We start from the raw sequence: 27419 nt of genomic DNA, 5'->3' as shown, positions 1-27419 counted from the left end.
CTCCTTGGCTTGGGGGCAACACCTGAGTCCCATTCCTCGGGAACATTCCCAAGGCTTGTTGCCATCCTTTTCCGGAACTGTTTCTTTGACTGCCTTCTCATCGGGTAGAGTTTCTGAGGTGGCTTTACCTTCTCTGCAGATGTACCCAATGTCTCAGCAGATGTACCCAGTGTCTTTGCAGACCCTGTCTCCTCAGCAGAGGGTTCCTGGATAACAGGAACCGTGAACTGTCTCTCCCCTTTTCTTACCCTCATGTAGACAACCTTCCACTTGTTCTTCGGTTCATTTGATTCCACTGGTGTGAACAGAATCTGGCCATCTTTATTAGACAATTTATAAAGAAGATTCCTTTTCTTAATGAACGTAGGTATTTCACTCCTTTGAATCACACTATCTCTAGTTTCCTCTACCTTGTTAGGGCGAATATCTCTTTGAACCGTGTTGGATGGAGATGCGCCTACACTTTCAGTAACAGATTGGTTTCTGGGAAATGTCTGTGCTACGTTGGTACGATTGGGGTTACGATTACTTTGCGTCGATGGAACAGAACTGCCTTTCCAACCCCTCGCTCCTGGTCGCCTGCTCTTTGGTTTCACAGTTAGCATTTGGAGTTTGGCCTTCGTTCTTGGGCTTCTGACAACCTTAGTGTACGGACTGTCTTTCATTACTGGAAGAAGTTTGGCCTTTCCCGTTCTCATACCAGACGCTCCTTGGTTCACTTCGCTACACTGATTAACTATTTCTTCTTCATCTTTCATCTCTTCCCCCACGGACGCAGGCACTGCATCCTTTTTAATATCTATATTACCATTATCTGTGTCAGTGCTGAAAGATACTAATTTGCCCTCGGGATCTGCTTCTTGTATTTTTGGTAACGGCTCTGGCTTTCTCAAAGACAGGAAGCCCAAGAATGATTTTAGTCTTTGAACAAAAGATAGCGTCTCTGGTTTTTCAGCATTATCAGCATCCACTGTACCTTCGCCTTCCTTGTCCTCACTCTTAATGCTCTGTTCATCTTTATTCACAACAGTGGTCGTTTCAGATTCTGATTTCGAGTTACCCATGGATTTTGTTTTTCGTGCTCTTTGTACCTTAGGGAGTACTAATCCTCGGCCATACTTTGCAGGAACCTTTTTTGACTCAGGCTTCGTTGCGAGACTGTCATGAAACTTTGATTTGTAAAGTGTCCTCTTTCTGGTAGACGTCTGCTTCTGAGTTCCCATTTCTGATGTTTGTTCTTGTTGAACTTTCTCTATTCTCTGTTCAGTGACTTTGTGTTTGGCTGTTCTGGGATCTGACTTCGGCTGTGACCTGTGCCGAGGAGGGCCAGTAGAGCTAACTCTAGCTTGAATAATCTTCTTTTCAGTGCTTGTTTCACCCTTTGCTAAATTCACTGTTCTGTGCGAGTCATACCTTCTAGGGGTTTCTTTAGAACCCTGGTTAGATAGTGCTTGTTTTTGTACAACAGTGATTGGCTTTGATTCTTTGGGTATTGATTTGGTTTTTCTCGGAGTTGATAATTGTTTTATATTTGCGTTCGTTTCAAACTGAACTTGTCTGTTTCTGTTTGATACTTTCATGCTATTTTGGGGGATTACCCTTGATTCTAGAGATTTATTTGATGTTCTTGACCTAGGTGTGTTTGGGGGAGTTGAAGCTACCTCAGCACTTTTTGCAGAGACTCCTGGTTCATTGGATGTAGCACCAACAGCTGATTTGGGTTCCGGTTTGTTCATTTCAAGTACATTCAAAGTGGGAACGGCTTCAGATGGAAGGGTCATATCCTTCAAATCTGCATCTAGTCTGTTGTCTTGATCAGAAGGCTGTTTGAATTTCTTGGTGGCATCTTCAAATACAACCGAGAGACGCCGAGGCATCGTGGCTTGAGGTTTATGATCCTCCTGTATGATCCCACTTGTGGACACAACCATGACGTCTTCTTCATCTGCCACAAATTCACTATCAAAAGGACATGAAAATGATTCACTATCCTGAGGATAGAGAAAAATGGGCTGCAGGGTTTCGCACTCTCCAGTGTCTTCCTTTAACAGTGTAGCATGTACTTCAGAGTATTCATCTACGTTCTGGGACTGGTTTGTAATGCTATCAAGTGCAGAGTCCGTGACGTGTTTTCCAGAGGATGTGATCTTAATATCATCGTTTATGTCGTTAGTTTGTAATTCGCTCTTTTTCTCAGGATCTGACGTGTAGTTGTCAATGTCAGTATTGGGAAGACCCCCAGCCATATCAAACTCCGAACCAACCATCCTTATCAAATCAAGATAGCCACTTTCTGCAAGAGCAGCAGCGACCACATTTCCTTCTAGCTTTTCATGGAATGACGTTTCCTTTTCTAGCTCATCTCTGGAATACTTGGCAAGATCGATATCTCGAGGAGTCCAGTCTCTGTCCATCTTTTGATACCTGATTCGCGATGTGTTTTCTCGGATAGTCAACACTGCCCTTTCCCGGTTTGACAGGGTTCTTCCAGTTGATGAACCATCTCTTCCCGTGGACTTTGGACCCTCCTCGTTGTGCTCAAACAGGTTGTCTTTTTCGTCCCACAGCTTAAATGAGATATGTCTCTGTAAATGACTCTTTGACCCCTGTCTCACAAAGGAGCGACGTTTTTTCATTAATGGCTTTCGCTTAACCTCTGGGCTGTCAATCTGATCTAAATCTGATGCAATGTCATCAAGTTTTTCTGCTTCCGATTCTTGGTATTCAGATATGGTATGGGTCGAACTAGTGCTAGACTCTTCTCGCAACCTTTGTAACACAGACAAGATTGTGACACCGTCAAATTCCTTGAATGCATATCCATCGACTTCCCTTAACGTGTCTATAGGTCTGACAGGTTCAGACACATCTTGTTCAGATGCAGCATGCATAACGTTCGTGTCTGCCAATGTTTCTGTCTGGTTATTGTCTTGGTCTGTAGCACTACTATTCTCCAGTTGTCTATCTACGTTGTGTGCGAGATATGATGAAATGTCCGTCTTGTCAGTATGGATATGTTGCCTTGAACTTGTCACTTCTTGTCTCTGTCTTGGTTTCTGGAACGCTAATTTCTTTTCAATCTTCTTCATTTCATTTCGTATGGCGTATTCTGCCATCTTGTCACCTGAATAGAATTTAACACGTATCAGTAAAGAGTGTTTTCCTCTGTACCTCCAACGAACTACATTGAAACTACGAATGTGGTAAATGTATGGTAAAATGACTGGTTTACATTGACTGATATTTGCTGTCGTAATTCCTATGCACAGATTATAAATACGTGTATTAACGAGACTTGTCATTCAAGAAATTTCCTATCAATGTCTTCCTCTTTGAACAAAGTAGATATTAACATAAGCGTTAACACCACAGGATGACCTACCCAGGTTATCTGTTTGAACAGATTCCACAGGGCGTGAATGGCAGAATACTGAGGACAGCTACACTAATGTCTCATTGACAATCAATGGGTGGTTACCAAATTGTATGCATTTCGTGCTCTACCATCAATCATTAATTAATACATACCTGTATACTGAGTGGATGGTTGTTGCATACAGTAGGTCAGCAGCACTACAGTCCAGTGTTTAAAGTGTCATATTTTGGAAGCTTCAGTATACTTGTAAATACGGCTCAAACTTTATAGGGGGAAATGATAAAATATGTCTCGCACCTGTCCTCTGACAAACGACCACAATCTGATATTGTTGACAGAAATATTATTCACAAAGTTGTGAGATCACTGGCCCCACAAAACGTACCTCTAGTTATAGCCGTGCCCAACGCTGTTGAAAAGGACCTCGATGCTTTTTCGTAGTTTCTCATCCTCTCTACAAAGCAAAATAAATCTTTCCGTATGAGTGGAACAATATGAATAACAAGACAGACACATAAATCTATGCTTCGGCTTCCAGATGAATTAATTAATCAATAGAATAATTTACGAGATTTATGGTTATGTCACACTAAGCAGTAGCTGGCATTGGTACACAAAATGTATCTTTGTCTTAACCAACAAAGATGGAATATTGCTATAATGAAGAATATTGGCGAAAAAGCTATACTACCTCAAGTGATTGTTGAGCATGCGGTTCCAGTTAGGACATGTAAGCATCTCTTTGATGCTTTGCTCTTGATATGGAATATATTTGAGGAGCATGAGGCGCGGAAATGAAAGATTCAGCTCACTCACCCACTCACCCACTCACCCACTCACCCAATCACTCACCTTCACTGCTGGCCACAAGGAGTTGTGCCTGGAACACTTCGTCATGCAGGTCTGAATGACGAGTCACACTCAGCACTTTCTTCCCACAATCCCTTGCATAATCATGATACCCAAGCGCCATGAAGCACGTGCCGATGTCCAGGAACACCCACGCCACTTCTGGCGGGGTTGTACAGAGGGGGGCCTTTCTTGCCAGACTGTATTGAAGAAATTAACAGACTATTGTTTTCGTTAAGCAATACATGAGACATGTGCAACAGCTAAAAGATTCACCCAAATTTTTGTTTCAGGCCTAATTACACACGCATTATAGGACGCACGCACGCGCGCGCGCACAACGTTTTACCTGGATAATGAATACGTTAATGTCAGTTGTGTGAGTTATGAAGGGAAGACTGCATACTCTTGCAGCTATTTGGGAACGGCATAACACCGTGACAATCTTGACGATGACTACCGTTGGTTGTATTGTGCAGGGATCAGCTGGGCGTTATCATACTTACACGTCCAGAGCCTTGTTGTACTTCCGCCGGGTGCAGTACATCCGGCCAAGATTACCCAGCGCTCTAGAACTAACTTCCGGCATGTCCCTGAAACAGTCACCTTTAATATAGTGAGATTATGTATGCAGTGAGAACTGAACGGCATTGATTTGACGGTTCTTGCAGAACGACGAAAACATTTTTATCTTTATATTGACCCAAATACCTGCACTTTCACTACTAATCCTTTCATATACCGGGGGCGATGGGTAGCTAGTTAAAAACGCGCTTTCCACAGACCCGGGTTCGATTCCCCACGTGGATATAATGTGTGAAGACCATTTCTGGTGTCCCCCTGGTGTTATGCTATTGTGAAAATCGGCTTAAAACATCATTCAAAGCGTGTCTGTTAACCTACTATCTGTTAAAGCACTAAGAGTGTCTGTTAACCTACTATCTGTTAACGCAGTAAGAGTGTTACCCAATTGTCTGTTAACGCATTGTGAGTGTCTGTTCTCTTACAGCTAAAGATGAAACTGAAAGAGATTGCACATACTGCATCCCATGTCAATGGCACCTGTTAACTCACTCTAACTCGCCAATTTCCAGGTCTTTGGCATGGTGGAACTCTGCCTTTGAGTATTTCCCTCTGCAGGCAGCAGCGTTGCCGATGTAACTGTGTAGGGTAGCAAGTAAGTCCCATTTCTGAGTTATCTCCCTTTCACTTGCAGCCTCAACATCAGCAAGGCAAGCTTCGGCACGGTCACTACAGTCGGTGAATCTGCCTTGTGTGAAAACTGAAAAAGAGCAACAGTATTAGTAGGTCCTTAAACGCTGCACTCAGTCTTGCAGCAAAATATCGGTTGCATAAGTTTGGATCAAATGCTCCAGTATGGATATTGTGAGAGCAACCCGTAAATCGGGGTAAGATGGCATGTACTCACACAAGTCCCAACGTCCCAGACCCATAAGCGTTAAGATTGCAGAGACTACTGCCCCATTAAGTCGTTTCTTACAGTGAGCATTTCTCAGTTATAATGTATCAATGCTGCTTTCGTTTGGATAGTTTGTTCATTTGCTGTTTAACACCACACTCAACAATATTCCAGCTATATGACGGCTGTATGTAAATAACGGAGTCAGGACCAGATAATCCCGTGATCAGTAGCATGAGCATCCCAATTGGGCATTCATTTAGAGACACACATATATGTTTGATATGAAAACTGGATAGCAATGCAAAGAAAGTATAAAAATAACTCACGCTTCTCAATGACTTCCAGTTCCTGTGCGAAATAATGTAGTGTGCTGCCACCCATTGATGTCACGCTGGCTTCAGACGCCAAAAACAGATTGATAGACGCTCCAGCACCATGGCAGTCCGTCTCCATAGCAACTGAGGTTTCCTCATCTGGTTCATGTGACATAAAGGAGAAGTTGACGTCAGTTGTACGTGGCACGGCATCGACACGTCCTGGGAATATTGTACCCGATGTTAGGTTTGTTGTAACACTGTACAAAGGCGAAGGAGCACCGGATGTAGACACATGTTTTCTTTGGTATAAGCGACGATTTGGTTGTGGCGGTGGTAGGGGGCCAAGTTTATCCCAGTATGTACCTCGTTCTTGGAGGAAGTTTATTCCACTCTCGGCCAAGTCTGAGATGGAGCCCTTGTTTACCATAGACATATCTGAAAAAGATCAGAATACATTATCTCCAAAATATTCTAGGACACAAACTATAACGCTTCTTTTTAACATCAGGACTACTCGTAGATTCCTTAAAATGTTCTTCTCTATTTTTGCATAAATTCCTCGAAAATTGATACTTTCTGGTGTTGGCATTACATAATATTTTGTAGATGCCAGTTGTTATCCAAAGAACACTATGTGACCATTCACTCATTATTTGGTCGACTCACGGCAAACACGTGTTGCGTGGACCTCTTCTGACCCTCGGGCCTTGGGAAACATTTTCAGTCGGCGTTCAAAGCGTTCAAAACGTATGATACTTCTGTAATTGCGCGTGCGCGCGTGCGTGTGTGTCTCGTAACGACTTTTGTCAGACACCCACTGAACAATGTACCTTTTGAAACCAAAGAATATTTTAACCCCAAAACATCCACTCACACGGTCCCCCCACCCCCACCCCCACCCCCACCCTCCCCCATCCCTTTCCCTGACTGCATCAGTGATAACACGTTAGTCCCATACTGTAAGTAATGTGGTCTTACCGACGGACTGGTAGAGATTTTGAAAGTATTTCTTGTCTGTATACAGTTGTCCCAGAATCTGCTTAAGAGCAGCGCCATCTGTTGGTTGTGTTCCGGTCATGTCAGAGATTTCGGATGCACATCTTTCTGAGTGGTTAGTCACTGAACTGAAAGTAGACTTATTTTGAAAATACGTAAAGCAAACACTACTTTTACCTAAAACTTCAGGCATAGAAGTAATTTTCAACACCGATGCTGAAAATAAATAAGAAAATAACACTACCGGAAGTGGGTTACTCCAGGTTTCTTTGTTATTCTGGCCAGAGGACGGTGAAATGTTGACAGGAAGTCGTGTGGTCCTGGTTTCCATGCTCTGTCATGCGTCCTGTCCGATATAGGTGGAGCTACATCTGCTCGTGCGGACCTTTCAGGGTCTAAGTTTCTTCTTCTCGAGTGCTTCAATGCATGCAAGGAAATCGTTTATAGACGTTTCTTTGAAATTTTCATGTGAGTCCGTTTGAAAATTTAAATAATCATTAGATTCAAACTATTCTTAACGATAAGTTCGCAAAAAAATAGATCAAACTGTTTTAGAGTGATAGTGATATATGATTTAGATAGCAGGCAGTATACACTATCCACGGTAAGGGTCCATATCGTGTTGCCACACTGATCTTATGGTATGGATCAGGCTACCTTACACGTTTCTGGATGAATATCATGAAGCCTAGGGAAACCACCTGAACAAATATGGCACATGATAACCCCTTTCACACAATATCATCACCCGACAGTGGTCGTCAAGTATGGACGATTGAGCATAAAGTCTGTCCTGCAACTCCAAAAAACGTTTATTTGCGTTTGTATGTATTTGTGACTATTACCATGGATACCTTTAAGCGAAGACCTGGTCCCACTTGCGCAAAGCTATCTTAATGATACGGCTATCCTAAGCCTGTGTTGGAGGATAGGAGTTCATTGTAGCGCTAAGATCACTTTGTGCAAGTAAGAGTGCTAGTAAATATAATCACGGGTTCTTTCACCGGTTACTGTTTTAATGGATTTCTCTTGATCAGTAAGATTTTATTTTGTTTTTAGATACGTTGTGGTTATCTTTATGTACTTGAAATAATACAGCAATGCCAGATTCAACTATCAGTTAAATACTTACCTTTCTGCGCATAAAAAGAGACAGGTCTCCAGCAGTGGACATTCTGAAACCCCGGTTACTGCCTACAAAATGAAACATAAGGCCAATGTGAATAATTACACACAGTCGTACAATCAGAAGGGAAAATTAATTGTCGGACATGTACTATCCACATATTGTATTCAGCGATCTCACCGCCAAACTTGAGCACTGATTTCTGAGATTTGTCTACGCCATCCAGAAACGCTTTACTCTTCGGGCGCTGTTTGAGTCCGCGATGAAAGTAGATCAGTGACAGCTCGAAGTTACCGCTCTGGTACAGCACTTCCGCTTTGGCGTGCAGGGCCTACGAGGAAAGATGACATATCAAGAAAGCCGTGCATGGCATAGTCGTATGCATACAATTTCGTGCTAAGTCTTGTCCTAAACCTTCGATCTTGATAACCGTTAATGACCTGCGTCACTTCGGGGACTGTACGATAACCTTCAGAAATGTTCTGTGACGTCATGAACCAACATGGTGCCACTAAACATACAGTTACAGATGGAATTTGACTGATGTCATATCTGGATGTGAAATGGGATTTAACATTGCGTTCAAGATTACTACACGTGCATGCCTGTACATCTGCTGCAGCTAATGACATATCATGCTACAGTTACACATGGACTGTTTACGGAGACATGTCCCGGTTCTGTCCTTTTATTGCCGAGCCCAAGGAAGGGTCTCTACGTTCCATTGTATAACGCCGCCGGAGATCAAACCCCATACTTCAAACCCTCTGGCAAACACTCTACACACTACACAGAGGAGGTGGTCGTAAAAAATAAAATACAGAAAATAGAATAGAATAGGCATAACATTTAGTACACACATGCATGTGACCATAAATCCATAATGTATTACCGAAGACTGGTCACTATTCATATTGTCACTTATATGACTTTGTGGAAATGGATTCATATAAAAAAATGTAAAGCTTTATGAGCTGTTCATCCCTTGCCTCTATGTTCGTGACGTCCGTCTCCAGCACCGTTTCCGCATCTCGAAGTGCTGCGTATCGTTTTCCCATTTTCAAATAACACCAACTTCTCGCGATCAGGGCCGTGGAATCACGTGACTGTATTTCTAAGGCCTGCATTAAGAAATTGCATGATCAAGAGGGACTACTCAAAAGCAAAGTCAATCAAATCCATGTCGACATAACTGTATTGATTCGGCTATCCTGAAATGTGTGTAATAACATAATGAAAAGTGCGTCTTGTAATCCCGTCGACACAACCTATTTTTGTCCCTTTGTTTATTATTTCAGTATATTTGTACAGAATAAAGATAGATAGATAGATAGATAGATAGATAGATAGATAGATAGATAGATCGGTAGATAGATATTATACTCGTTTCTACGTAATTATACAAATCTCTCAACAGAAATATTTATATCTCGAGAGTTCTCTTGATGCATACCCGTAGATTGATGTTCAACATCGCCAAATACGTATTATCCATAGTAACGGCCAAATCCTTCCTCACCTTGTTGTAACTGCTCATGGCCTTCTTGTAGTCCTGCTGCCCCACAAACTCCTGTCCATCCTTCAGGTAGATGTCAAACAGACACCTGGAGGCGGATCCAACATCCTTCACTCCTCTGTCGTCTGCGAGACGAGATGTCGCCATTTTTATGTCCACCATTTTGATTTCACTTTCTGGGTTTTGGGGGTTTTTTTTTTTTGGTTTTTTTTTTGTTCACGTGATCATGTTAGTTTAGAGAAGAGTATGTGTTTATCCAGTTGTATACGCAGTTTGTTCCTTATATTTACATCATAATCTTCCATCCAACAGTTCCACAAATTCCCTGGAGGTTAGTTGCGATCTCTTAGCAAGACTAAACATTATTGTGTGCACGTATATTGCACTACGTACACTCCGAATGATCAAGGTGGTAACACTATTCGATGTTCAATCACAGCTCCGAGCAAGGCGCTTTGTCGTGCGCTAGAATGTTACCAATAACATTAAGTTCCAGACCTGAGCAGTACCAGAGTTTGGTGTTGGGTAAACATAGGCATGTTTCATGTAAGTGCTACACAAACTTCAGTACTTCCCGTCCAACTATTCCACACGATGTAGCAGCTCCACTCTACCAGGTTTGTGACATGCGCATTGAACAACGTAACAACACATTATTTATTCCACGGAAACATCCTCAGGCTGCTCCATCCATTCACGTGAACACCTACAACGATATGACCTTATAGGGTGGAATAATGTGTCAACCTCCCGTTAAGCACAGTATATAATGGTGTCATATATAAGACTGTAACAGCTCAACGGTTTATGAGGTTATATTCCACATCTCCGTGGATCCAGGGTCTGGAACTTTGCAATAAAAATCTGGACGAAGGATGTAACGATTTAGCATCCATTGACAGGTGTCAGTTGGTGTCACTGATGGCTGTCAGTTCAGCCAGGTTACTTCCTTCCCTCATGTCTTGAGTTCAAGCATCCGTGTGACTGTTGGTACAGGAAGTCAGTGTTTGTTTCTTGACAACATGGACCTACCCAGAATTCTACAAATCCAAGGAAATCGGATTTCGGTTCTTTGGGAATTAAAGGGCATGACGTGTGGGTATAATAGCATGATGAACGGCTAAGCTGAGATTTGCCAGTTTGTGCGTGGTTGAATTTCACACCTCACTGCGAACACGTCTGTCTTGAGTGTAACATGCCTGTCAGCGATAGGACTGGAAATGGCGTCGTTTATCGGCAGTGCCGTTAATTAGATAAGTTTTACAGTTCACCGACCATGTATTTTGAGTTTGCCATTATATATACACCTGGAAATTAATCAAGCAACACCCCAATTTTTTCTATTGGAGCAACTTTGAAGTGTTCTGACAATCAAAATATGCCGGGTTGATATAGTTTGACACTTTTTTATTCAACAGACGATCTCTGACAAACAACTTAAAGGGAAAAAGTATCAAGACTTTGCTTTATTGCAACGAAATCCAAATTCTTAAAACTGTCTTAAATTCATGAAAAAATGGACACAATTTACTATTCATCCACAGACGTTGTTGTCAGGTGTATTAACACAAATGTCACATGGAAAGAAAGAACAGTCATCTGAGAGTCTGCACACCGACTTTCATCAATATCTAGTGTGTCCTCCCTGCGCACGCACCACCGATTCCAGACGCCTCCTCATTCCTTGGATGAGTCTCCGGATCTGATTCTGGGGGATCCTGTTCCACTCCTCATGCAGGGCAGCCGTCAATTCGTTGAGATTATGGACTGGTGGGTCTCTCTGCCTCACACGACGGCCAATAAAGTCCCACAAATGTTCAATGGGGTTGAGGTCAGGGCTCATGGCAGGCCATGGAATTCTGTCAATTGCATTTTGCCGCAAAAAATCATTTACAGCATGCGCCCTGTGAGGTCTAGCATTGTCGTCCATAAATATGGGTCTCGTTGCCAGAGGATGGTTCTCAAAATGAGGTACCACAGCCCTGTCAAGAACCTCCTGTTGGTAACGAACACCGTTAAGGTTGCCACGGATGGTAATGATATCCAACTTGCAGTTCATGGAAATGCACCCCCATACCATAACGGAACCTCCCCCAAAGGCCACAGTCTCCTGGATGTTCCGTGGAGCCATTGCTGTGTTCCTCTGCCTCCAGACCCGAGTACGACCGTCCACCATGTGCAGCAAGAACCGGCTCTCATCTGAGAAATGGACCTTCCTCCAAGAGGCAATGTTCCAGTGCAAACGGTCATTACACCAGGCCAGTCGGGCTGCCTTATGGGCTGGAGACAGTCTGGGTCGCTTGATTGGCCTCCTTGCCCGGTATCCTGCAGCTTTCAGACGATTCCGAACAGTCCTGTTCGAGATGGGTCTCCCTGGAAGCCACTCCTGTCTCAACCGAGAGCTCGAGTCGAAGGACCTGCGCCGTACAAGTCTCAGTAAAGCTCTGTCCTCCCGGACTGTGGTCTTCCTGGGTCTTCCTGGTCTAGGCAGGTCTTTAACTTCATTAGTGGCCCGGTATTTTTTCAAAAGTTTTGAAATTATGGAATGATGTCGTCCGATTTGAGTCCCGATTTGTCTTAGAGACATACCAGCATTCCTCATGCCGATTATTTGCCAACGAGTGGCCTCTGATAATTTCCTACGTGCCATGACATTGAAATGAATGAAAAACCGAATGCAATCGACAACCTGCGCTTGTAAACACCCCAGGGAAAAAGTGCATTTTTCGAAAGTTGAGGTTAAAGCAATGCACGTGCGCTGTGCAAGCTTCACGCGCGTCATATCAACCCATGAAAAGCTCATGCTGTATGTCAATACATCAAAATTGAATAATCAATCATCAAAATTACTTCGTTAAACTTTGTTAAGTTTTTATGTGTCTTTGAATTTGGTGTTGCTTAATTAATTTCCATATGTATATATACGTAATGACGGCGAGGATCTGTTATAGCTCATGAATGTAAAAGGTCATCATCTGATCATCCGATCATGTGGCGCCGTTTTACTTGTAGCGTCTCTCTCTCTCTCTCCCTCTGTGTGTGTGTGTGTGTGTGTGTGCGTGGTCTACGTAAACCATGTACGTTGTGTCTCGGTGACCATTTTGAGTTTTCTATCATTCAGCACTATGGTGTTTTATGGTGTTACATTTTTAGGGGTATTATGGAAAATTTGGACTTTCAGGAAATCTGCTCAAATAACAACACGGTAGATAACAGTAGGTCATTTATTGAGTGACAATGAATTTAACCTGATTTGACGTTGCATTAAGCCACTTTCATCAGCAAGCTCCCTCGTTTAGAAAACACAAGCCGTCCAGTCTTGGCCCGAAATCGACCCGGATGTCCTCTAGCCATAAGTTATTAACAGTCCGTTATGAGCGGTTATGAACGGTCCCTCGTGCCCTGCCCCAAGATCGACCCGAATACAGGTCGTTATGTCGGGGCAGAGAGCAGTCCGGATACCACAAATCGTTCTGTCAAGACCCGAGATCGACCCGGATACCACATGTCGTCCTGTACAGAGCCGAGACTGACCCAGATACCACAAGTCGTCTAAAGCCCCGATCGATCAGGATAGCACAATTTGTCCTGTCCGGGCCCGAGATCGACCCGGATAGCACATGTAGTCTTGTCAAGGTCGGAGATACACCCGAATAGCACAAGATATAGGCCCGAGATCGACCCGGATACCACCAGTCGTCATGTCTAAGCCCGAGATCGACACAGACACCTCATGTTATCCTGTCCAGATCCGAGATCGACCCGGATGCCACAGGTTGTCCTGTCCAGGCCCGGTATCGACCCGGATAGCACAAGTAGTCCTGTCAAGGTCGGAGATACACCCGAATAGCACAAGATATAGGCCCGAGATCGACCCGGATACCACCAGTCGTCATGTCTAAGCCCGGGATCGACGGTCTCCCTGGAAAGTGCTATCACCAGAGTCGTCCCTGACAGTGGAAGTATCACTCGCTGTTTCATAGTCAGCCTCTGTCCCATCACTGTATTCGTCCCTGGCAGAAGTCTCCTGATGATCATCAGAGACAGTATCACTATCTGTTGTCTCTGTGTCGGGAAGATCGTCTGGAGTGTCCCTAGCATCTTCATTCACTATAAATGATTCCTGCTGACTCTTGCGTGGATCTTCTAGAATTGGGTTGTTCGGTTCGTGTCTGACATCATCCACTGATGTAGAGTAAATCGTTTTCGTCTGCTCCCTATCCTCTGAGCCTGTATGGCCACTCTTTATTGACCGCTCTGTTCCTTCTTCCTTGCCGTCTGCCGGGGTATGGTTAATGACTTTTGTCGGTTGAATTTCGTCGCTGCTGTCTTCAAGCAGGGTATTGTTAACCTTATTCCCCTCCCCTCCTGCCTCTTGTATGTTTGCGTGTCCTGATTCAAAAGGCTGCTTGCTTTGACCAATGTCCGGGGACAACTGTCTGTTATGACCTCGTGCCTTGGCCCGTTCTGACATACGGGTGTTCACCTCACCTAAAGCTCGTGTTATCATCTGTTCAGAGTCACGGTCTCCTGAAATACATAATTGCCCGATGTTTCTCAAAAGAATATACAGACGAAGGGAGGATTGTGTGGGAAAGCATCTACCCCAATGATCGATTCACAAAGTAAATTTAGTCAAAGTAGTTTGGTCTGAATTCGCTTGGAATTGACACTCGTTCGAGTGCGATACACTTGCTGTCCAGCTTTTTCCATATGCTTGCGTTTGGTTTATCTATGTTTATGGACAGACGTATAAACACAGATAAACACCAGCAGTGAAAAAAACATAATATGTTGGCATTTGATAGGTGCTAAATATGTAAAGAGAAGCCTGGTTTACAATGTGCACTCAGGATCACACATTCGTGAAGTCGATGGGTTGCTATGTCTCACCTTCTATCTTGGCAAGGTCTAGACCCCGTTCAAAGAGAACATAAGCATCGCTGTATTCCCTCAGTTTAACTGAAACAAATGTAACAGGCAGCTATGACGGAAGACAGGAATCTCAGGTTCGCAATGATAATGTTTCTAGATTTCCCATAAATAGTACTATCGTGTTTGACGATTTTACCAAAATGGAAACATCTAAAACCTACATCATCTCGTGATTTTCTCCCACATCAAACTTGCATTTACATTATGCATCTGTAATACAACTCCTGAAACAAACCAAGAATCTCACAGGCGACCGTTAGGTATCGGTATTCTAACTCCTGGAAACACCCCCGAGACAATGGACGGATACCTCCATAGAGAGTTTCTATCAAAATGTTCCCTTTCACTGTAGATTAACGTGAAGAGTGGCCAACTCTTACTGGAATTGCAACTTGTGTGTAGTAGTACCTGAAGTAATGCTGTGGTACTTTTCGCCATGTTTTGTCTTTCGTGGTACCAATAGTGTGCTGTGTGATTACACGATGTCATTTAGAAAGTGGTCAAATGCAACATATGTCATATTTGGGATTTCACTTTCTTAGTAAAGTACAAATTCGAGCACCTTTTTGGTCGAGTCCCATCCGGGATTCGAACCCGCACCCTCAGAGTCAGGCACCTAATCGCCAGCACACAGAATCAGCCGCCTAGCCCGCTCAGCCACCGCGACTTCCACTGGGTGAGTGGGCTAAGCGGTTGTGCTGTGGTATTTTACACTGTGTTGTATTCTTGTTGACAGTTGGGTATTGACAGACATCTCCTCACAGATGGTCCATCCCCGTTACAGTATCATCATCCTTGCCTGCCAAACAGAATACTACTTGCTTGACAACTTCTTTCTGACCTTGACATTCAGTACGACTAGGACGTCCGGTAGGCATGGACATGCTCACTTATTTCGCAGTTACGTCCGTGTGTAATGCTATGAATTAGTGCTTCCAGTTTTCTTATGTGAGACAAGCTGGTCTGACTACGACAAGACATTGACCGGGTACCTTGGGCAACTCCGATGAGGACGCAGGCCTGGAGCTGGTACAGACGATGTTCTGCTTCTTCCGCTGCGTGCAGAGACTTCCTCCCACAATCCCTTGCGTAACCGTATTGGCTGAGACTCAGGAAACAGTCCCCTATTTCATGGAAGAGCCACGCCCTCTCGATCGGTCTCTCCGCTAACTTCGTCTTCCTTGCAAATCTGAGATTTCAAAATATTGGAAAATGATGTCTATCCATGTTGGCAAGTGACTAACGTTTAACGAGCTTTGCTTCATTTTTTACGAGTTGGTGTGATCAGCAAAACAATAGCTATTACTGACACTTCTGGGGTTTCGTTGAAAGCGATAAACTGCATGACAATACGACATCGCTAGGATGTTTCTAAAGACTGAGATGAAACAGAGGTGTCCACTACACAGCTGTTATAACGAACTTAAGGAACAAGTAACTTTAGTTCGTTATAAGCGTAAATGGGGGTTAAACGCATTTCGACTGTAATATGCAGCAAGTGGCTGGCACAACAACCTTTTCGTCACACCCGTCAGTTCGTTATAAGATGTTCGTTATAAGTGCAGTTCACTCTACTATGTTTGCTGTGCTATCTGTTTACTCTATGGACTAAAATGAGAATCATCCACTCACGCCCCTAATGCCTTGTGGAATTGTTTCCTGTACACGAATACTCGGCCAAGGTTTCCAAGAGCCCGTGATACTGGTTCGTCAATATTGCTGGGAAAAGACATGATATGAAATATTATAGCATAGCAACGTCGTACTATTTATATATTTTATATCTATATAGATAGATAGATAGATAGATAGATAAATAGATAGATAGATAGATAGATACAAATGTGTTAATACAGGTGTTTTATAGTGTATTAAGTGTAACATTGAAATATGTTTTGTGCTTGCATGATACGGGGTAGCATAGGTCTTCAGCCACCCATGCTTGCCATGTTAACGGGATCGGGTGGTCAGGCTTGCTGACTTGGTTGACAAGCGTCATCGGTTCCCATTTGGGCAGATGGATGTTCATGCTGTTGATCACTGGATTGTCTAGTCCAGACTCGATTATTTACAAACCGTCGCCATACAGCTGGAATATTGTTGAGCGTGGCGTAAAACTAAACTCGCCCACTATGTGTATATATACCGAAGGTATTGATAGCACATGCCACTCACCATTCTTCTCCAATGGCGAGGTCTTTCTCGTGGTGTTCCTGTGCTTCTTCATATTCACCTAGTTCCAGATGTGCGTTACCAAGGAAACTGTGTATCCTGGCCACAACGTCGCGCTTGTCAACTATCTCGTCCTCGGTGTAGTTGTATACTGTCTGTAGACAAACATAGGCCCTCCGTTTGCACTCTCCATAGTCTTCATGTTCAAAAGCTGAAATAACAAGTTTTGATTTACAGATTTCAGAATTTGCATCAACTGGCGATAACGCAGCGTGTTTCCAAAGAATTGTCTTGTTATAACTTTAACGAAGTTTATAATCCTTAATGGTAAACTGAATCTATAAAACATGTGTGCGTTCCACCTATGGTAACACGTCGTGTTAGAAACTGGCGCCAATGATATTGATATAAGCTATATAATATCTGTATTGGTGACAAAATTTAAATAGTAGTATGCCAAAGGTAGTTATCGCTGGAAGTTGGTATTAAATCCTCTAAACGACATGACCAAAATATGACGAAATGTAACGCTCCCAATCCCTGCAGTGAGAAGTCGAACGGGTGCAATGTTTGTGTCAGTTCCGGTGATTTAGCAACTGACGAGGCACCTGCTGTATCTCGTGTCCGTGTTGAGTTCCTGTTTCCGGTTTGGGTTCTGGATTCGATAGCGAGAAATGGACGTGACGCTCATGACGCTCTGCTGACAGGGTGACTGTAACGTCACATTCAGCCACTGCTTGAATGTCGTCACACTGTCAAACGCTAATTTCGGCATGATCTCACTCAGAGAAAGAACCTTGACAACACAACACCAGCGTGACTGTCTACGTTGAGGGCGTTCAGCGTCAGAAATGGCAACACGTTTCCAGATGAGTTGATGTCAGAGCCGATTTCTTTTGACGCTCTCCGACGCCTGTATGCATATGCGTGAATGTCATGTGCACTACCTGCTACTACATTCAGTTTGTGACCAGATAAAATTAACCAGGAATACAAACCCCCCGAAATAGATTTACTTGTCAATAACACGAACACCAATAAACGCCTTACCATCCACAATGTCCGCTAGCTCCCTCATCAAGTAGTCCAGAACATGATCTTCCTCTTCTTCCTCTACAATGTCTGCCATTTGCTCTATCTGATCCTGTGTCTTCTTCTGTCCGCTTTTGGCGCTGTCCTCTCCTCTTCTCCTGCTCATTTCACTTCCCGGTCTGTAGGTGGCAAACTCAAAATGCAGTTTTCTAACTTTTTTCTTTTCCTTTTTGTAAGGTCTGTATCCCACAATACCTTCCACTTCCTCTTCAGAGTCATCCCGTGAGTTCTCTTCATTCAAGACCCTAATGAGATCGCTGACCTCTCTGTTCCAGATGGAACTCTTCTGTCTAGGAAGTGGAGACTCTGTGAGTGTCCGCAGTGTACTACTTCCCTGGCGACTGTGTTTGCGTGATAGTGGAGGGGATGGAGGGGGATCTGGGGGCAGACGTCTGAGATTCCAGTAGGTCACCCTCTCCAGAAGGAAATGAAGACCATTCTCAGCTATAGAGTTGATTTCAACATCAAGTTGAGACTCTCCTTCATCTGGAGACAGGTAAAAAGTGATGTTGATGTCAATGCCATAGAAAAATGGGAATGTAATTATATAACAGATTCACGCGTTAGGACCGTTCCAATACAGCCTTCTCTAAACACCCTAAACTTCATAGTCAAGGAAAAGATACGAAAAACAAGAACATACCGATGAGGAAATGGGAACCAGTCCATATGGTCTCGTCGTTTTTTACCGACAACTTTGTTTAAGACTATACACATGTAGTGGTCAATTGTTACACAAATGGCTTATAAGGACCGTAAAATTTTCTATAAGTACGGTACCCGAAATATGTTTAGTGGTATTAAGGTTTCGGTCTCTGTATACGCTACTTAGTTCAAACCACACGGCGACCATCTGTAAAGTATCGTGTCTGGACCAGAAAATCCACTGATCCAAGATAAGCATTGATCTATGCAATTTCGTTGCAACGACATGCATTAGTCGGTTCTTTCGACAAGCAAGCGTTGCTGAGGGCTGATCATAAATAAACGCTTGTACTTAATTAGAACCAACAAATAACCTCTCCGTGGTCAGGTAGATACCTATTACTATAAATACATCTATGTAAATACCGTTAAACTCCCGTGTATGATATATATGTAACGATCTCATGCTGACCCGAGAGACGTAATGAAAAGTACCTGTTTGGCGGACAACGTCTCTCAGATAGACCCTGTCACCATACAGCTCGCCAAGTATCTCCCGCATGGTCCTTTCGTCCGGCTCCGAATACACAGTCCCGCCTGAACCTCGACTCTGATTTGTTGACTTGTTCGACCTGTTTTGATTGGCTCTGTTTCCGATTCGTGATAACTTGATTGGCTGTTTTCTACCTAATCTGAATAATGGGTTAACGTATTTCTTCTTAGCTTTTCCTGCACTGCTGTGACGTGATAAAGGGTCTCTGGTGGGCTGGTCCCTCTGTGTTCTAGCTCCGCCCATCTTCCTCATCTGTGTCCATGAATAAAAGAGGATTAGAGTATATAATGTGACATCATGATGTGTTAAATAATAGTTTTAGTTTTATAGAATGAACTTTAATATATATCGTGCACGTCAGTGAATAACTTCTACAATCCTACAATACAGGTTTTACAGGTGGTGACACCGGCCGAGGCTTTTCGCGATTATGGTTCCTGTACCTTTTTGTGAACGTAGAGGGTCAAGTCTCCAGCCTCTGTCAGTTTCATCGTCTTGCCTGAAAGGTTAGCATACAGAATGAAATATTCGGTTCATCTGTGACTTGGGACGAAGGTTAACCCGCATGTGCAAAGTGCAAAAAGAGATATGTTCGGTGTAGCACGTAAATCCTAAGTAAACTTGGGAGACTTTAATCTTTCACATCAGTCATCACAGCTGGTACAACGTCCCTAAAACTGGTTGCTTCTGTTCTTTTGCGAGGACAACCTGAGATAACTGAAATGCTGTAGAAATCCTTGCTATGCTACACATTCAACCACTCCCCTGCTGGTGTACAAAGGATTTATATACCTGCAGTGGCCTCAGTGATGTGCTGTCGGCATCTGGTGATGCCCTCTTGAAACTGGACGCTATTTGGACTGACCTTGTGACCACGATGGTAGAAGAGCAGCGCCATGTCGTAGTTGCAGAGCGTGAAGAAGATGTTGGCCTTCTGGAGCACTGCCTGTAACATCAGATCACCCCAATCACTGTTTATCATTCAGTGATATGCCATCCATGGAAAAGTGTCTACCCGAGCAACTGTGTGTGACGTCAGCAGGCTGTATACGCTAGTATACAGATCAAATGTGTATCTGGTGAAGATGATGTCTGTTCAAATACGAAACATGACAGAGGCAGTTTGTTTGTAACTTCAAAAAACATTCCAGGACAGTAGTTACCGGTGGATAGACATTATCAATGGACAGTGCTTTCTCCACGTCCGCTAACGCCTGCTTCGCGTGTCCCAGACGCAGGTGACAATGCGACTTCCCCACATGGGCCGCCAGGTTAGATTTGTCTAGTCGGAGCGCCTGCAACAACACATGCAATACTTAGTATCCTTTGGTGGTACTTCAGGTCAGAGTCAACTTCGTGTTTGGAGATATGCCCGATGTAAATTACGTCTATGAAGTTCATGTGAGAGTGAGTGAGTGAGTGAATATAGTTTACGTCGCATTTAGCAATATTTCATCAATATCGCGGCGGTTGACACAAAGGGGCTTCACACATTGTAGCAACGTGGGGAATCGAACAGGGTTGTCGGCGTGACGAGCCAACGTTATGCAAAGCACCGCCCCAGAAGTTCATGAACACGAACTAATCAAACACACTTTGATCAGTGGGCCCTGTCACGGCAACATTCATGAGTGAGTGCAATATCACGTCGGTTCACACCAGAAATAGGCTTCACACATTTCACAAAAGTGGGAAATAGAACCCTGGTCTTCGGTATGACGAGCGAATGCTTTAACCACTCGGCTACCCGTCCCTCCCATAAGTCCCACGTGTACACATCAAGGAAGATTATCGCACCAGAAGAAATTCGGAAAAAACAGAACACATTATGTGTGTATGTAGTAGTAGTAGTAGTAGATGAAAGGCCCATTCATGAACTTCATCTGACATGGCGAACCTTAGATGACTCCACCCAACGTAATCGCAGTAATTCTGTATAATAACTGCCTGGGTTAATCATGGCGTGTATGTCAAATGGTAATTAAAAGACCCATAACTCGGCCTACATGCTTGCTGCAATGGGATGTCGCTTGTGCTCAATATCTACATGTCACTCACAGATAACGCACCGTCCTCACCTCTCTTGGAGCAGTTTTGAATGATAGGTCTCCCAGATATATGGCCGTATACTAACACAGCATGGCAGTGCCTCAATAAACTTTTTGTCAGCCAAACTTGAACTTATCTCACTCGTGGCACAACATTCTTTGAACTTGATATTATTAACTTTTCGGGGTACATGACACAGCGGCTTTATTCAAAGTACTGCTCGTGTATCATGGCTTTCTTTTTCGGTTATTCAGATGCAAAAGTCGGTCTCGGGAATTTATTAATTTCAGTTCATGAATGATAAATACTTCACTGATTCAGTCTTCATATTCAGGTCATAACAAAACGAACGGGCGATACCGATTCCTCTGTTTTACTATGATCATGTTCAACGGGCATTAGACATACCTAATATATACTCGGAAAAACAAATAAATATTTATTAATATTTAATATTTTCCAGTTTTCATAACCAGCTTTGAAAAGCGCTGTGGGAGTTAATCTGAGAATAAAGAACATATACCATGACGGTATATGTTCCCTTATTTGTTTCATTCAGTATACATTTTCAACCAAATAGTAGGGGAGGAAAACGAACTGGATGTAGGTGTAAGACACGACTCTGGCGATATCTAGACTTGAAAGGGTACCGTGCTAGCAATCCAAGAAACACATAATCAGTAGGTCTTAACACAGCCATGAAGGTGCGGGACTGCCGGAGCGTATTATCTCGAAACACTAATTATCGCAACTGTCCTCAAATATGTTTCTGCATTAAGATGTCTTATTCAAGTGCAAAATGAATAATTTTAAACCTAGTGGGTAATTAATTCGATCATAACTCGGGAGGTCAAGAAAAGCATGATTTATGGATGTCAACGTCTGTATTTTGAATAACAAGACGTTTCAGAGTGTATGTTTGCTCCTGCATCAGTGAATAGTCGGCAGAATCAAGGGGGTGGGGGTGGGGGTGGGGTGGGGAGTCACTAAAGAGAAAGGTCAAGGTAGAAAGGATGGGGTGTAGCTTTCGCTCGTCGCGTCAAAGACCCCAGTATGCTTCCCCTGTTAGTAAGAGCCCAGTTTGAGTACCCCCCCTCCGTTTTCAAACATTTTGACAAGTGACGTATGAAACAACTCACTACCTCGTTTGCTTAACTGTGGCAAGTTCAAAAAGGGAATAAGGAACATGACCCTTTTGTGTAAATAGCATGCTGGGGGCGGCCATATTGTACTCACAGCGTCGTAACTCTCTACAGCCTTCCGGTACTTCTTGTCCTTCATCTGCGCATCACCCTCGCGCATGTAGATGTCAAACAGGTAACGTGTGCGCAGGAACGAGGTCTTCTCACGTTGACGACCGAATGAAACGCTAGCCGCCATATTTACACTCAGACTTTTCTTCAGCAGCCAGATATATTACTTATCTATCAGAGGAACTAAGGTGCTACATATAAGCACAAGCCATTGTTAATATTCACACGACAGGTTGACGACATGGAGGTCGTTTGTGGATTTCGTTTCGGTATCTTGATCAATCTGTCGTCTTGCATGAAACCTGCAACCAAACAAGGCCATTACATGTAGTCAACTACAAATGCCACACCAATGTCCAGAGAGATGTGCATCTTTTCATCATGCATACTCTCTTTATGTATGTTCCATATGGAACAGTTGACATAGTGATCAGAAACACTAAACTATGGCACCCCATGGGCTGATTCCAATAAACCTACCAAGTGGAAAAGTTGGTCAGCCTAGGCGACTTGTTTCATGACGTGTCATCGTACCGGTGTTACTGTTAATATCAACCACTGGCTTGTCCAGCCTTGACATCACTACTTAAAGGTGACTGTGATACAACAAACAAACTGTGGGTGCGGCCTACGACATTTACTAACCAGTAAGAACATGCTGTCACATAAACAAACATAGCTGAAAATCAAATAAAAAAACATAACAGGTAAAAGATAATGCGCTTCTATAAAATTACTTAATGTCGACATTGCATCATCTTTATACACAAAATTATGGCAGGTGTATAAGCTGACAGAAAAAAACCTATACATTAATTATGATGTTGGATTCGCGCAAAAAATCGGTCGCCTCAGCACTTCGAATGTGAGGTCTAAAACACAGCGTTGATGCTCGTATCAAATGAGACAACATCGAATAACATGTGCTTGTTTGTTTCACCTTTACAACCATCACACATAGGTGTATAGTTTATTTTGCCCCTAAGTATATCTAAAACAGTTTTCTGAGAGGTTCGGGAAACATTAGTGTCATCATGTTACCACCTGTGTCCAGTGAAGGCTGTATAACATATACATGTCCCTGTCTTCCCAGACCCAACACCCGTGCCTCTCCCGTCCCCTGTCCTTAATCTTCTTCCCTTACCTTTTCCAGCCTACGCGATAGTCAAGCCACCGTATCCTGACGCGAGAGTGTATGCCAGGTATACTTTCTGTTGTATGTATGGCCGCACACCTATCGGTGTAATATGAGAGTCCTTTCTATGACAAATGGAGCACCGGGGATCCATCTTGGTGTTTGATCACAGAGGAAAGTTAATCTGGGTATATTCTGTTGTAGATAGTCTCTAGGCAATCGACCGGTATGTTTTACCTGTGACAGGCAAGTCTCCATTACTTAATCCGGGTCATATGTAAATCAAAGATAAGTTTTACACTCGTCTGCTTGTGTTCCTTCAGGGAAAATCACTATTGCACAGACGCGAAATACTGATCTGACGGAATGTGTTTTCTATTAGTATTTTAAGGTTGAGCAAACATCAAGTTGACGTATCTCTGATATCCTTGCTTTGTTGGATGTACCTACTTGCTGTCCTCCTTCACAGGGATTTGAATAATAGTTTCGTTTCAAGTTTTGTTTTTATCAAATTTATTTACACATTTGAAGTTCCTAATAGGTACGTGTGGAGATTATTGTAAACACTGTCGTAATCTTTGAACAACTTGTTCAAGAAGGTAGTATCCGTATGGTACTTGCTGCGTAATTACATATTTACAATAGGATATGGCCACAATTTGGCATGTGCATGGTCGCATTGTCCAGGGAGAGCTGAACTGAGGTAAAGCAAACGTAAACACAAGGGGTAATGTGAGTTTTCTCAAGTTCAAGCACCTGGCATCGTGTTGACCTTGACCACCCGTGGTGTAGACGACTTGTATACCATTCCCTTTACCACTAATGGCATGTGTGTCGATTCCTTGACCACTAGAGGTATTGATGACATGAGTGCCATATTCTTAACCACCCGGGGTGTTAATGAGACACATGTCGTTCCCTTGACCCCCAAGGTATTGATGACACATGTGTTGTTCCCTCAAGCTTTGGGGTACTGACTGATGACACGTGTCGTTCCCTTGACGACACATCTGTTGTTCCCTTGACCTTTAAAGTATTGATTGACGACAATGTGTTGTTCCTTTGACCCCCGAGGTATTGATGGTGTATATGTTGTTTCCTTGATCACCCGAGGTATTGATGACACATGAGTCGTACCCTTTACCACCAGAGGTATTAGTGACACGTGTATCGTTCCCTTTGCCACCCAAAGTATAGACAGCGTGCGTGTGTATTTTGTTAGGCATGTTTACACGTGCTGGACGTTTCCGTTTGGTACCTATTGACATCACAGCCCAAACACTGTATCTGGTTTCGTCATATAAACCACACGTAAACATTTAGGATCTCTTTTTTCGTTTTATACGTGTAACACTTGGTGAATATAATAGACTTGACATTACAACTATTTGTAACTTGAGGTATGCGTCGTTCATGACGGTAATACATCCCATCTCGCCAGTATCAGTGGCGGTACAAGGTAATATATCCTCTCCCTAAGCATTATTGTGTAAACAAGTTCGTGTCACTCGATAATCTGTCTGTGCTCTTGACAGATATTAATCTTCCCCTACTCGGCTGATATCCTAACCCCCTGCAAAGGTACTTACGTCAGATAATGACACGTACCTGAGCCAGAGAATGTTGTCATGCTGGAATATGTGCGACTTATGAATACCAGTAACATATTTAATACAAAACTTGAAACAATACGGGGCCTTTCCAAATGTAAAATATACACGTTTACCGATAATAAACCAATGGCATTATTCCAGCAATATTACGTCGGGGAAAACTAGGAATGGGCTTCACACATTGCACCCATGTGGGGAAATGAACCTTGGTCTTCGGCGGGACGAGCGGACGCTTTAACCACTAGGCTACCCCACCAATGGTAAGGTCCATATATGGCACCACATATGTTCTTCAGTACTGTCGATCCATGGGACGACACAGCGTCCGAGGAATCTCCCGGAACATGTAAGTGAAAAAAAAATCGGGTTTTCTTTTTTCAACGTAATGATTTTGCAACAAACACACATTTTTCGTTACTGATTAATGCTGTTCTAGTGTCTGTATCAGGCGCGGTAAATGGCACCACACAGGAATCAGGTTCCTTGGGTTTTTTTCTGTATTTCACGCTGACTTGTATATCTGAGTGGCAGCTAGTTGAATATGGCTGTGTCCTGCCTCAAGCACAAAGCGTGCAAACACAACAAACTGAATGTAACCCATTCTTTCCGACATATTTGGCAACTTATTGAAAACTTTTATTGCTTGACACCGATCTGTGTATATATACTGACTTAATGGTACAAGCATATGTTTGTACATGAACAGCGTGCATTGTTCTGTGGTGAACAATGGGGGTCCCTAGCATGACTTATTTCAGAAATTAGACTTGGGTATGTTCACACTACTGACAGAATTTCATACAGCTGGGAAAGCAGGCGTGAATTACAGCGCAAGAACATAAGACGCCTAATCAAACATATCTCGAAATATTTCGCTCGGGTAATATTGATCTTTACGACACTCTCATGTAAAAATATGAAATACCCGTTGTTTATCATCTACATTGTTTGTTGTTAAACGACACGCAATGTAATTTGCCAGCTATATGATGGCAGTCTGTAAATTATCTGGAGTCTGGACCAGCCACTCCGGTGATTGGCATCACGGGCATGTATTTACCACAACGCAATTTGGACACAATGACATTCATTAACAGTGTGATCACCTGATCCCGTTAGTCGCCTCTTCCAAATGGGTCGTGGTCGACCAGTTGTAATCCGGTCGATTTTAACGGGTTTTCTGCATTCATTTATTTATAATGTTATTTACAAGTGTATGGCTTAATATTGAACATGTTTATCCTTTGAAACACTTCTTAAGCAAAACATCTACAGCTTAAGGTACATCGGTTCACGTAAAAAACATTTCGGATAAACTATTTTCTGCATAAATTCTGTTATTTCCTGCATTTTCAACACTTCAGTCCTTACAATGAGCTATCTTCATTCAAAGTGAGACAAGTGATCATTAAACATTTTAAAACATTGATATCGCCTAATTCTATAATTGTCAACTTTATATTACAATAAGGTGGAGTTTGTGTGTACACTTGCCTCTTAAACAATTAATGAAATCGAAACAAAATGGGTTTAGAACACTGTATGAAACAAGGCCCGTCCGGGTTAGATTTGTAACTGACGGTGTAAACGTACAGCTAGCCAGGCCGACGGTCTTGAGCAAATTTTAAATCTTCCATACATCTGAGAGAATTCTTGGTATGGTTAAATTCATTTTGGACTGGTAACATTTTGAATGCCTGATATCCGTTAGCCCTGACATGTGGCTGGGTTTGGGGCTAATTTCATTGGTTCAGAATGAATATAGCAAATAAAATTGATGCCCTACCTGACACTTCCTGGAAGTATTTAAAGGTCCACTGTCCGCAGAGTGTTGTGATACTGGGTCACTAGTGTATAGTGTCTGGAGAGCCTCATATCATGCGCTATGAATGTGAAGACTACTGGTTGTCAGTTGCCTTTCACTATGTCAAGTGTACAAACAGCAGTGGGTATAAGCTCTACGCTGAGGGTGGCTAGGACTGGGTATACCCCGATATGACACATTCTAAAAATGTTTTGAGAATTTCATTTTCGGAGGCAAGATACTTTTAAAACAAACAAGTCTTGCATATTCTGTTGCTCAGTTTCGAAAGTTGATGTTTGTTTTCGTTACTTATCGTGTCCACACAACACTAGTGAACCTGATCCACTTAGTTGCCTCTTTCAACAAGCATGTATAGGCTGTTGTGAACCTGGTCTCACTAAGTATACCAGTAGAAGTAGAATTTTGTGTTATCAACTCACAAAGATCTCTTTTGCTAACAAACATTAATTACAAATCGTAGTCTGGGGACATGTCAAATCGATGCGTAGCTCATAGATCACTGGTATTTCTGTTCCAGGCCCAACCGTACGCTCCATTTAAACAG

At 43.0% G+C, this 27419-nt stretch overlaps 2 protein-coding genes and 1 long non-coding RNA gene across 4 annotated transcripts; all 3 read right to left on the bottom strand.

The window, feature by feature from the left end:
• Positions 1-4220: 4220 nt before the first annotated feature.
• Positions 4221-6137, bottom strand: LOC137298754 (outer dynein arm-docking complex subunit 4-like). Its single transcript, XM_067831029.1, has 4 exons — positions 5975-6137; positions 5300-5507; positions 4732-4818; positions 4221-4425 (listed from the first exon to the last, which is right to left on the bottom strand). Exons 1-4 carry the CDS (start codon positions 6135-6137, stop codon positions 4221-4223), a joined length of 663 nt encoding a protein of 220 aa, XP_067687130.1.
• Positions 6138-6194: 57 nt separating this feature from the next.
• LOC137299085 (uncharacterized) lies at positions 6195-7336 on the bottom strand. Its single transcript, XR_010957782.1, has 3 exons — positions 7206-7336; positions 6944-7089; positions 6195-6400 (listed from the first exon to the last, which is right to left on the bottom strand). It is a non-coding gene; the product is annotated as an uncharacterized lncRNA (long non-coding RNA).
• Positions 7337-12813: 5477 nt separating this feature from the next.
• Positions 12814-27003, bottom strand: LOC137298344 (outer dynein arm-docking complex subunit 4-like). Of its 2 annotated transcripts, none has more exons than XM_067830560.1 (12): positions 26837-27003; positions 22286-22604; positions 20164-20295; positions 19793-19946; positions 19444-19499; positions 18943-19252; positions 17761-18288; positions 16714-16921; positions 16171-16257; positions 15531-15727; positions 14497-14565; positions 12814-14133 (listed from the first exon to the last, which is right to left on the bottom strand). In XM_067830560.1, exons 2-12 carry the CDS (start codon positions 22427-22429, stop codon positions 13502-13504), a joined length of 2517 nt encoding a protein of 838 aa, XP_067686661.1. In that variant the 5' UTR covers positions 22430-22604; positions 26837-27003; the 3' UTR covers positions 12814-13501. The 2 variants fall into 2 exon arrangements, with proteins under 2 accessions (XP_067686661.1, XP_067686662.1); XM_067830561.1 differs by lacking the exon at positions 26837-27003 and adding an exon at positions 23447-23639.
• Between the last annotated feature and the right edge of the window lie 416 nt (positions 27004-27419).

This window comes from Haliotis asinina, chromosome 10 (genome assembly GCF_037392515.1).
Source record: "Haliotis asinina isolate JCU_RB_2024 chromosome 10, JCU_Hal_asi_v2, whole genome shotgun sequence".
NCBI lineage: Eukaryota > Metazoa > Mollusca > Gastropoda > Lepetellida > Haliotidae > Haliotis > Haliotis asinina.
The sequence above is the reverse complement of the archived record's forward strand: the minus strand, read 5'-3'. Positions and strand labels throughout refer to the sequence as shown.

What these genes read in the sequence shown, in the direction of transcription:
- LOC137298754 (XM_067831029.1), bottom strand. Translation starts at nt 6,137, where the DNA reads ATGTCACATGAACCAGATGAGGAAACCTCAGTTGCTATGGAGACGGAC. An exon ending in ACTGGAAGTCATTGAGAAGC is followed by an intron (nt 5,508 to 5,974) that starts GTGAGTTATTTT and finishes GCTCTTTTTCAG; the next exon opens with TTTTCACACAAGGCAGATTC. An exon ending in TACAACAAGGCTCTGGACGT is followed by an intron (nt 4,426 to 4,731) that starts GTAAGTATGATA and finishes TCTTCAATACAG; the next exon opens with TCTGGCAAGAAAGGCCCCCC.
- LOC137298344 (XM_067830560.1), bottom strand. Translation starts at nt 22,429, where the DNA reads ATGGCGGCTAGCGTTTCATTCGGTCGTCAACGTGAGAAGACCTCGTTC. An exon ending in CATCACTGAGGCCACTGCAG is followed by an intron (nt 19,500 to 19,792) that starts GTATATAAATCC and finishes CTAACCTTTCAG; the next exon opens with GCAAGACGATGAAACTGACA. An exon ending in AGACGTTGTCCGCCAAACAG is followed by an intron (nt 18,289 to 18,942) that starts GTACTTTTCATT and finishes ACCTGTCTCCAG; the next exon opens with ATGAAGGAGAGTCTCAACTT.